The sequence below is a fragment of the Trachemys scripta genome, unplaced genomic scaffold (genome assembly GCF_013100865.1).
Source record: "Trachemys scripta elegans isolate TJP31775 unplaced genomic scaffold, CAS_Tse_1.0 scaffold_28, whole genome shotgun sequence".
In the NCBI taxonomy this organism is placed as follows: domain Eukaryota; kingdom Metazoa; phylum Chordata; order Testudines; family Emydidae; genus Trachemys; species Trachemys scripta.
This window is the reverse complement of record NW_023260513.1, coordinates 1547692-1559071: the sequence shown is the minus strand read 5'-3', so window position 1 is coordinate 1559071 and position 11380 is coordinate 1547692. Positions and strand designations below refer to the sequence as shown.

Genomic DNA, 11380 nt, shown 5'->3' with positions numbered 1-11380 from the left:
GCTGTCACGTTACAGCAGCGCAGATGACCGCGGCAATGACTGGGCTCCTTCCGTTGCAATATATGCGGATAGCGCAGCAGCAAAAGCAGATCGCAAGTCCGACAAGCCTGGCCTGACCAGTCCCACGCACATCAGGCACCGCGCGCCGCGGCCCGTCGGCTTTTCCCTAGCCCTTCGTGTGCGCATCACGTTGGGCGCAGATCCAGTTGCGCAGCGTGTGGCACCACGAGGAGCCGACAGCCTTGTCGTTCAGATAGGCACAGTTGCCGTGGGCTCGGATTTCAAACCTGCAACACAAGTGCCGTGAGGCCGTGAGTCCCGGCTCCGCATTCTGGGTAGCGCAGCAGATGAAAGCAAGTAGCAATGGGGCCTTAATTACCCCGCTCTCCATTGCTCTCCCCCCTGCTGCATCTGGGCCCAGCATCCCCTTGTGATTGGTTTTAATATCAAATTCTGTTCATTTCATGATGTCCTCCCATGTGGAGCATGCAGCCCTGGGGTTAGCACTGGTTTGTCCCTAATGCAGGCAAAACGTCAGGCCGGATGGAGATCAGACCATAGGTAGGATGTTTCCAGCCCATCACACTATTTAGTCTGATTGTACCTTCTGTTGCCCCCAACCCTTGGTCTGTCTTGTCTAGTTAGACTGTGAACTCTTTGGGGCAGAGATTGTCTCACTGTGTGTCTGTGCAGCGCCCAGCACAACGGGGCCCTGATCTCAGCTGGGGCAGGGACTGTCTCTCCCTGAGTGTCTGTGCAGCGCCTGGCACAACGGGGCCCTGATCTCAGCTGGGGCAGGGACTGTCTCTCTCTGTGTGTCTGTGCAGCGCCCGGCACAACGGGGCCCTGATCTCAGCTGGGGCAGGGACTGTCTCTCCCTGTGTGTCCGTGCAGCGCCTGGCACAACGGAGCCCTGATCTCAGCTGGAGCAGGGACTGTCTCTCGCTGTGTGTCTGTGCAGCTCCCGGCACAACTGGGCCCTGATCTCAGCTGGGGCAGGGACTGTCTCTCACTGTGTGTCTGTGCAGCGCCCAGCACAACGGGGCCCTGATCTCAGCTGGGGCAGGGACTGTCTCTCACTGTGTGTCTGTGCAGCGCCCGGCACAACTGGGCCCTGATCTCAGTTGGGGCCTCTGGGTGCTACCATAATGACAACATCAATACTACTACTAATAATAAAAGGTATCTTGGGCCAGGTCAGTTACATGGGGGACATCAGCCAATAACGTTGCTACAACAGTGCAAACAAACGCCCACGTACAGAAGACCTAAGATCCCCTCAAAGCCAGCTCCATTAAACAATGCATCGCCCCGCAATCCCGCTCCGAATAGGAGTTCCAAAATACCATGTCCAGTCTTTTTAATGCCAGAAAAAGATTATCGGTGGTTTTGTCTTCCAACCAAGCTTAGACTGGTCCAGATTCAATGCTTATTCGAGTCACACGCGTCCCAACACTTAGAAAGAGAGAAGACTCACAGGTTGTTGAATTCTGCACCATTCACCCATTTCCATGGCTCGCCCTCTTCCCTCCGCAGGCCGATCCAGTGCTCGGAAAGGCCTTTATAGCGCAGCATGAAAGCCTTTGGGTAAAAGAAAAAGAAAGACGTTATTTCTGGGTGGGTCCTTCTCACTCTCTCCTGCTGAAGCTGTTCCACATTGTATAGGACACCTGAACAGTCGCTGGGGCCGAGAGTGAGTGGGGTGGTTAGTGCACACACCTGGGAAGAGACCCAAGTTCAGGTCCCTGATCCAGGCCCATTTTGTAGTCTGGAGGCGTCTCACCTTTTCAGGCAGGGTGTCGATCGTAGCCAGGGAGGCGCCGAAGGAGGAGCAGTTGCTCTGGCTGAAGGTCCAGTTTCCTTCGGCCTCTGAGAAATAGTAACATTTCCCCAGGTACCCGACCCAGCCGTCAGGGCACCAAGGGACAGCAGGGGAGCGTGGAGGATCAAAACCAAGTTTCAGTACTACCCCTGGGGGAAAAGAGAGACAGTAACAGACACAGGGTGACAGAGACCCATTTGTTCCTGTGCAATTACACACAGCAGTAAGAATTTCACACACATGCTTTCCCCAAGATTAACCCAGCCCATCCTGTGCCCAGCACTCAGATCTGTATATTTCGTGGGTGAATGCCCACTTCACATAAGCTTTCGTGGGTGAATGCCCACTTTGTCAGACGAAGTGGGCATTCACTCATGAAAGCTTATGCTCCAATACATCTGTTAGTCTTAAAGGTGCCACAGGACTCTCTGTTGCTCATTTCATCAGGTTACCCCTAGTTCTTGTGTTATGTGAAGGGGTAAATGAGACTTTCTCCACACCAGTCATGATTTTACAGACCTCTCTCATCTCCCCCCTTAGCTGTCTCTTTTCTAAGATGAACAGTCCCAGGCTTTTTTATTTCTCCTCGTACGGAAGCTGTTCCATTCCCCTAATCATTTTTGTCACCATTCTCTGCACCTTTTCCAATTCGAATATAGCTTTTTTGAGTTGAGGTGAGCAGAACTGCGCACCGTATTCAAGGCGTGGGTGTACCACAGATTTACTTAGTGCCATTTATGATATTTTCTATCTTATTATCTCTCTCTTTCCTAATGGTTCCTAATATTCTGTTAGTTTATTTGACTGTCGCTGCACATTGAACGCATGTTTTCAGAGAACTATCCAAGATGACTCCAAGATCTCTTTCTTGGGTGGCAACAGCTAATTTAGACCCATTATTTGGTATGGGTTTTTTCTAATGTGCATTACTTTGCACTTATCAACATTGTTTAATCAGTAGCGTAGCTAGCGGGGTGCAGAGGAAGCAGCCGCTTCCCCTCAGCACACTTTGCAAAAGCGGCACCATTCCAAAAGCGGCCGGTGGAGCGAGGGGGGGCGCAGCCGGAGGAGCGAGGGGGCGCAGGTTGGCTGTGGCCTGGCAGCCGCGGCCGGAGGAGTGAGGGAGGGAGGCGGGCGCAGGCTGGCGGTGGGGGGGCGCAGGCTGGTGGCAGGCCAGCAGCCATGGCTGGAGGAGTGAGGGAGGGGGGCGCAGGCTGGCTGTGGCCCGGCAGCTGCGGCCGGAGGAGCGAGGGAGGGGGGCGCAGGCTGGCGGCGCAGGCTGGTGGCCGGAGGAGCCATGTGGGGGGGGGAAGGGCGGTGCAGCCGGAGGAGCCAGCCAAGGGGAGGGGGCATGGAGCGGCCGGAGGAGGAGCCGGGGGGGGGGGGGCGGGGGGGGGGGCCGGGGGGGGGGCGCCTTTTTTAGGTTTGCTCCCCCTCCTCTTAAAAGCTGGCTACGCCACTGTGTTTAATACATGCAGGTAACCTTCATTATTAAAACAAACAAACAAAAAAAACACTAGATAAAGTCCAGCCACAAGATGGCACCAGAGCCTCATCACAAAACTTTGCACTGACTGGCTCGGAGAAAGGTTTTAGCTCAGTGGAGGGCAACCTGCGGCCCATCAGGGTCATCTCATTACGGGCCACGAGTCATTGTGCTAATATTGACCTCCGCAGGCACCGCCCCCCGCAGTTCCCAGTGGCTGCGGTTCTCTGTTCCCAGCCAATGGGAGCTGCGGGAAGCGGCGCCTGCAGGCAAAGGGGCCGCAGGGATGTGCTGGCCACCGCTTCCCACAGCTCCCATTGGCTGGGAACAGAGAACCACGGCCACTGGGAGCTGCGGGGGGCGGAGCCTGCGGACAGTCAACGTCAGCACAATGTCTCCTGGCCCGCAATGCGATTATCCTGATGGGTTGTCCACCATTGTTTTAACTCATTCCACCTCTCATTTAGAGGCCTCTTTATTGGATATTGCATCAAATAAAAGTTGACCAAGTAACAAAACTAAAGACCTCATTGAAATTATCACCCTTTCAGGGCGACTGGCGCCCATGAATCATATCACAGGGATGGTTTGAAGGGCAAATGAGCAGTCATGTTAAGGGCAGTTGGAGCAAGAATCTTGTATAAATCCACTATGTGGCCCAACTATCTGAGGCAAGAAGAGAGAAAAACGTGCGATTGCGGCCGCTCCTGGGCCGAATGGAAACCAGAAAGGAGCAGGGAGCGCTGAACTCTCACCTGACAAAGCCACGATGCCGATGCCAGCAATGGTCAAGAGGATACATAGGAATTTACGTGTACAACGTTTCCAGGGCTTGGTCCAACGCTGGCCACCTGAAAGAGAGAAAGCTGTCTGGTCTCCTGGAGGAGGTGGATGGGAGGACCCAGAGTTATTAATACCAGCATGTCAGCTGCTAGACAGGGCATTCAGTTAAACGGCTCCTGCTTCCTCTCCCTTACGCTCATTGTTCCGCTCCGGGCTCTCTGGAGCTGTGATCCCGAGTACCCCAGGGCTGCCTGGCCCCCAACTAACAGGGGAGGGGAATGTGTCTCATTCTGCAGTCTCTTCCCTCTGCCCTGCCTGTGCCCCCAACCCAAGAGATCAGACTCTCTCAGACACTGAGCCCACAAACCTAGTGGCCCTACATTAAGTCAGGATGCTCTGAGCCAAGCCATGGGGTGGAGAGGTGCTGGAAATGTGACTGCCTTAGGAGGAGAAGCAGTATACATTTGGTATTATTGTCCCTAAATTGAGCAGAGAAATTGCTACAGGATGGAAAATGTCCCCATTCCAGATTACAGGGACTGCAGCCATTACAGTCTGATAGACGATATCAAACAGAGAGAAAATAACCTTTCGTCTCCTACTTGAGATTCCCTTGTTTATGCAGCTCAGGATTGTACTAGTCCTTTTGGCCACAACATCGCATGGCGAGTCCACATTCAGCTGTTTATCCACCATGACTGCCAAGCTTTTCCAGAGTCCCTACTTCCCAGGAGAGAGTCCCCCATCCAGTAAGTATGGCCTGCGTTCTTTGTTCCCAGATGTACACGCTGACTTTGAGCGGTGTTCAAACACCTACTGTTAGCTTGCCCCTAGCTTACGAAGCGCTCCAGATCTCTCTGAAGGAAGAGGGCAGGTCACTGATTCAGAGCGATCTAGATCACTTGGTAAACATGGGGAACAAATAATTAATAACGGGCTCTTCAGTCTCGCAGAGAACGGTACAACACGATCCAAGGGCTGGAAATTGAGGGTAGACAAAGTCAGGCTGGAAAGAAGGCGTATATTTTTACTAGGGAGAGTAATTAACCATTGGAATGATTTACCAAGAATCATGATGGTTTCTCCATCATTGGCCATTTTTAACTCAAGACTGGATGTTTTTCTAACAAATCTGCTCTAGACATTTTTTCGGGGAAGTTCTCGGGCCTATGCTATGCCGGCGGTCAGACTAAATGACACAATGATCTCTTCTGGCCTTCGAATCTATGAACCTGTACATTCCTCTTCTATAGCACCTTCAACACAAGGCACCTAAGTTGCTCTATAAACAGCCATGCATTCAAGGGAGCATTCAAAATCACCATTTGTCCAAAAAATTTTCTAGAGAGACTAGTGCTGTAAGCCTAAGATTCCTGTAAGTGAAAGACACACGCCTCACAACAGGGGCTGGCTGGCTCGTCCAGCGGTGTGAATATGAACCTGCATTCCACTACAGCGCACACCCAAACCTGCCAACTTTGCTGCTGATGTAGCCAAAGTTCCCGTGGCCTAGCTTGTGTTCAGACAGTCTGACAAAGCTATCCTACAATTCCCAGGGTCTGCGTGTTCCTGTCCTTCTGTCTCCCATCTTCCCACTTGTCTCCCATGAGCTAGAAGCAACCTGCTGGCTCAAATACAGTCGCCCTGCAGTTAACCCTTCGTTTCCACATGGACGACTTGGTTTGAAACACAGTTCCGCCTAGTTTGTTAAAAAAGCAGAGAAGATGCCTATCAACCAGCGTGTCGCAGGACGGACAGAGATGTTCTCCCATAATACACCACGAACCAAGCCCTAGAACAACTCTAGCTAGCCGGGCACTAAGAACCCTGGGACGCGCCCCCAGAATCCACCATGTCTGACAGGCGTCCGTGCATCCCCAGTATGGATGCAGCTACCAGGACACAAGGCAGGTATGAGATGTGCATACCGATGCAGTACGGATGCTCACAGGCGAGTTGGAAAGCACAGGCTTGCACGCCTGAGTACACAGACTCGGGTGCACTATGCAGTAGAGACATCCCCTAAGTGAACCAAATTCCTCTTTTGTATGTGCAAATGCAGAATCCTGGGTTTGCAATGCCTTGGGTGGATTAACCACACCCACTTCCGTCTTTGGCCGTAAAGAGGGAAAGGAGAGGGCACCAGGGCCAAACCATCAAGAGCAGGTGCAATATATGATCCAGCCCAGAAATGTACGTGAACCTACTTAATAACCCACAGCATTCCCACAGCCGTGCATAGAGTTGCAGGTACAAAATGAGGTAACAACACATAGGAGAGGGTTTGGGGGTGATCAGAGACGCCTGACTGCACATGCAAATGCTGCATCCTCCTTTGAAAAGGCAACCTCAGTATTTAAACAAGGTTACGTCTCTCCTGTGTTATGATTAGTGTGGACAAAGGGGGGAAAAAGCAGGTTAACCATGCCATAAACCCTCTTCTAATCCTGCCAGACACCTAGACTAAAACATGTTTGTCCTGTCCACTGTCAAGAAGAGTTTTGTTATAACACAGAAGAGCCACAACCACGTTTCAGATCTGTGACTAAACGTGGCTATTCTTCCAGTGTAGATGGGTCTTACATTTGTCTCTACCACCCTGTACCTGAGCAGTGAGGCTTTGGTTACCTGGATTTCCTGCCCTCTCTCGATCCCTATTGTTATTAAGAAGGTCCTCAGCAGAATTCTCAGGCTCTCTTCTCTGAGTGAGATGCATGGTCTATGAACACTGGGCTCTGCTCAGCTCTCTCTCAGGCTGCAGCTGTGTTTAGAATAGGAACTGCCATCATTTGAAGACCTGAAATCCAAGATTTAAGAGTCAGGACATTTGGGTTTTGTCATTCATTGCCACACGGTGATCAAAACAAACAGCCAGGGCTTTTAGCAGGGGCAAGTCTTACATTGCATTGGCACCTTCAATCTAAAAATATCTTAGAAACATTGCTGCACACTAAGGACAAGGATTTCTTCAGCCAATCACTGAATGCAGGCATTCCTGGGGCAGCTGGTTAGTGGCACATAGCTACAGGGGAAAATAAATCTTATCATAAACTGTTAACTGCCTACATGCACAAGAAACTGCAGAGGGAATTTGAAGGAAGCAGAAAATCATTTACTGTGTTTAAATCTGGCCTGGATCAGGGGCGTAATCAGCATTTTCCTGACAGGGACCTAAGGGTGCTGATTTCAGTGGGGGCATTTCTATGGGGCAGCGCATGTGATGAGGCGAGGCAGAGTGTGTGTGAGACCCCCATCAGCCTCGGGCTCCTCCCAGCCTGGGGTTCTCAGCCGCCCAGCCAGAGGAGGGACCAGAGGCTGCAGCCCTTTGTGGCCAGGGGCTCTGGAGGGTTCGAGCCCCAGCCAGCCCTGGTTGCATCCCAGCTCTGGATGCTACTTTAATATTAGGTTGGGGAGTTCATGTCTTGCATGTAATCCAGTGCTCTCCCTCCCACACTGTTTTGACAGCACCCCGGCTGCCTGCCACCTACCACGATTAGAGCTAAGACAGTGAACTAGTGTCACAGCCGCCACCTCCAGAATAAGGCCCTGTCTACATTAGAGACATTTGCACTAGTGTAGCTACACTTGCAAACCCCTAAGAAACCTGCTGCTTGGTGCAATAAGCAATTTACACCACTCTCTTACCAGGGAAAGGCCTTGTCCACATTCAGCATTGCACAATACCAATGATTACAATTCAGTTAACCCCATTGTGCTTTAAAGTCAAACAGCTGCCCACAGAAGTCTCTGCACTGGTTTATTTGATGGCTTGTCCACAATTTAGTTCTTAGGCTATTGTTATACAAGTAATCAGAGCTGGTTGAAAACCTTCCGACGGAAGAATTTGCCATCAGATAAAATTGATTTGACAAAATCAAGATGTGCTGCAGGACCGCGTCAATTTCAACAAAAGGTTGTTTAGGAAAAAAATCAAAATGATTCTTTTGGTGGAGGTCATGTTTTTGTTTCAATTTTTAATTTTGAAATAATGTTTTTGTTTCAAAATGTCAGATGTTATAGTACACAAATTATACTATAAATTAAAGTTGAAAAGGAAACATTTCTAGGACACTTGCTAACCATCACTCATACAAGGGAGGCACATGCCACCGGCCCTATGCTCATGGAGACAGATGTCTCGCAAACAGGGAGACTCTCCCAAGCTTGTATAATCATTGACCAGGATCCCACTGTGCTAGGTGCTGTACAAACCCAGAAGAAAAAAGACAGCCCCTGCCACAAAGAGTTTGCAGTCTAAGCCTTGGGATCTGTCTACAGTTGAAACTCTACAGATGTAGCACAGTGTAGTGCAGGCACTTCCTACAGCGATGGAAGGGGCTCTTCTGTCTCTGTAGTAAATTCACCTCTCCCAGAGATGGTAGCTGGGTCGACAGAAGAATTCTTCCATCCACCTAGTGAGCTTAGGTCGGCTTAACGACATTGCAGGGGCATGAAATTTTGCACAGCCTTGAGCGTCATAGTTAAGCGGACCTAACCCTGTAATGGGGACCAGGCCTGGGTCTGCACTTGAAAGTGATATTGGCATAGCGACATTGACAAGAAGCGTGTTTGGGGGGGACCAAACATCCCAGACCAGCATAGCGATGCCAACAGAACACCCGGCGTAGATGCTCCGTCGACAGAAGACTGCATCCATTAACGTAGCTAACGTGGTTTGGGGACTCCTCCACTGAGGCCTATTAGCAGCACCCCCCACTTAGCCCCCCCCTTTACCACCCCCCCATTGACCCTCTCCACTTAGGATTCCTCCATGGGCTCCTATTAGCAGCCCCATTAACCCCTTCCACCCGGGATTCCTCCATTGACTCTCCACTAGCAGCCCCCCCCCCCTTGGGAATCCTCCACTAACCGCCCCCACTTCAGAGGCCCCCATTAACAGCCCTCCCCTCTTGGGAAACCACCATTGACCTCCTACCACCAGCAGCCGGAGACCCCCACTGACCCCCCTCCCCCCTTTATGGGACGCCGCCGATCCGACTCGAAGGGGCGGGGGCAGGACGCGCTTCGCTCGCACCCCCGCCCTTTCTTCTGCGCATGCGCTTTGGCGGTACCACGAGCAGCGTGTCCCCTCCGGCTCGCCGTACTGTCGCCATTTTAGCTTTTTCCGCTAGCGCCGACTGGTGCTGGTGCTTCGCTTGTGTTCGAGGTGAGGATCCATTCAGGGGTCTCCGGCTGTGCAACCCCCCCACCCCCGGATCCCGTGTTGTCCGAGGAGCCGCCTCCTCACCCCGTTGTCCCCCCACACACACAGCCGGGGGAGACCCATAGAGCCCCGCCCCCATCAGGCTCATGCCGCCCCCCCCGGCGGGGTGCCCCTCCCCCCGATGGCTAGTGCGCCCCGTGTTCGCTGCCCCAGTTCCCTCCCCCCGCCCCAGGATCCGGGCGGGGGGGGCGCCTAGGAGTCACCCTCGTGCACAGCCCCCCCGTAGCGCTCCCCCATCAGGGGGCTCCCTACACAGCGCCCCCCTCTCACCTCCCCAGTCAGAGCCGGACGGGGGGGGGGTCGGTCCGTGGGGGCCCCCCCGGCCTAGTCATGGATCCAGGGGCGGCTCCGCTTCTGGAGGTTCAAAGTAACTGCAGATGCCCCCGGCCGGATCGGGCCCGTTGTGTGGGGCTGTCACTCGCCCCGCCTGGCTCCCGTCTGCTCGCCCGCCTGAGACAGACTGGCCCCAGCTTCTGCTGCCGCTTCTCCCTTTAAACCCTTGGTCGTTTCTGATCTGTGATTCACCCGCATTGCATCACCACGAAACATTTTTTCTCTAATAGTTTGTGTCTCGCAAAGTGAACAGAGCAGGAGCTGGTTGAGTGGGCGGGGGGTTAAGGGAGGTTATTCTTTAGCACAGGGGCTCTCACCTTTCCAGACTACTGTACCCTGTTTCAGGAGTCTTGATTTGTCTTGGGTACCCCCAAGTTTCACCTCACTTAAAAACTGTTTACAACATCAGACATCAAAATGCAGAAGTGATACAGCCACTATTACTGAAAAATGTCTGCCTTTCTCATTTTTACCCTATCATTATAAAAATGTATCAATTGGAAGATACATATTGTATTTACGTTTCAGCATATAGCATATAGAGCAGTATAAACAAGTCATTGTCTGTATGAAATTGTAGTTTGTACTGACTTCACTAGTGTTTTTATGTAGCCTATTGTAAAACTAGGCAAATAGCTAGATGAGTTGATGTGCCCCCTGGAAGATCTCTGCATACCCCCAAGGGTACATGTACCCTGGGTTGAGAACCACTGCTTTAACACAGCTGTGCTGGGTCGTGAATGAAGATTTACCGTTTATATAATGATGGCACGCAGAGATGCCCCAGCTGAGCTCAGGGTCTTGTGCTGTGCACTTTACAAATACCTAGTGGCTATTAAAATTCAAAAGCAATTTAGTTAGTGCAGAGTTGAAGCTGTCTGGTGGTATCTGCTGCCTTCCTAGAACATCGACTTACGAAAACCAAGAAATGCAGCATTAAGACGCTTGTTTGAGTCCATCGGCGCTTGTGACATGCCCTTTGTTGTAAACCATAGACACCGATTCCATGGGTGCTCCAGAGAAAAATGAGTGGGTGCTCAGCACCCACCAGCAGCCACGCTTCTCCGCCCTGCACCCCCGTGCCTCTTGCCCATCCGCGGCTCCTGCTAATCAACTCCTCCACCTCCCAGCGCCTCCTGCCTGCCGCAAACAGCTGTTTCACAGCGTTCAGGAGGCTCCGGGAGGGAGGTGGGGACAGGGGCTTGGGGGAAAGGGTGGAGTGGGAGCAGGACCTGGGGCAAATGGGGGGTGTTGAGCATCCCCCAGCTAGAGGGGAAGTGGGTGCCTATGTTGTAAACGACCAACATTTCTCACTTAGAAGACAGCCCAGTCATTTCAATACTTTGTTTACACCACAAAACCACCAAAAAAAACCCCCGAGTCACAAATCACTGACATGTTGGAAGTCAAAGTGACTCGTTTCATAACCAGCCTCTAGTTTGTAAGGAGCATGAAACAACGTTATCTATATATATATTTTTTATTATGTTTGCTAACGTGGTAAAATCCTACGTGGGCAGTTTGTGGTTTTCACACACACTAACAGCCTGGGGGAAATGCGTGACTTATTAATGTGTTTGACAACTATCTTTACAAAAACTAATTTCCCCATATTAATTTCTACTGTTACTCACACCTTCTTGTCAACTGTTTGAAATGGGCCACGCTCATTACCACTGCAAAAGTGATTTTTCCTCCCTTGGTATTCTACTGATAATTGAATTGTCTCATT

General features: G+C 51.6%; 1 protein-coding gene across 2 annotated transcripts; it reads right to left on the bottom strand.

The window, feature by feature from the left end:
* Positions 1 to 6: 6 nt before the first annotated feature.
* Positions 7 to 9845, bottom strand: LOC117870456 (C-type lectin domain family 2 member B-like). Of its 2 annotated transcripts, none has more exons than XM_034757616.1 (6): positions 9586 to 9843; positions 6720 to 6888; positions 4064 to 4159; positions 1784 to 1971; positions 1478 to 1581; positions 7 to 287 (listed from the first exon to the last, which is right to left on the bottom strand). In XM_034757616.1, exons 2-6 carry the CDS (start codon positions 6805 to 6807, stop codon positions 167 to 169), a joined length of 597 nt encoding a protein of 198 aa, XP_034613507.1. In that variant the 5' UTR covers positions 6808 to 6888; positions 9586 to 9843; the 3' UTR covers positions 7 to 166. The 2 variants fall into 2 exon arrangements, 1 of the variants encoding a protein (XP_034613507.1); XR_004643987.1 differs by having other exon boundaries at positions 169 to 287; positions 1347 to 1581; positions 9586 to 9845.
* Between the last annotated feature and the right edge of the window lie 1535 nt (positions 9846 to 11380).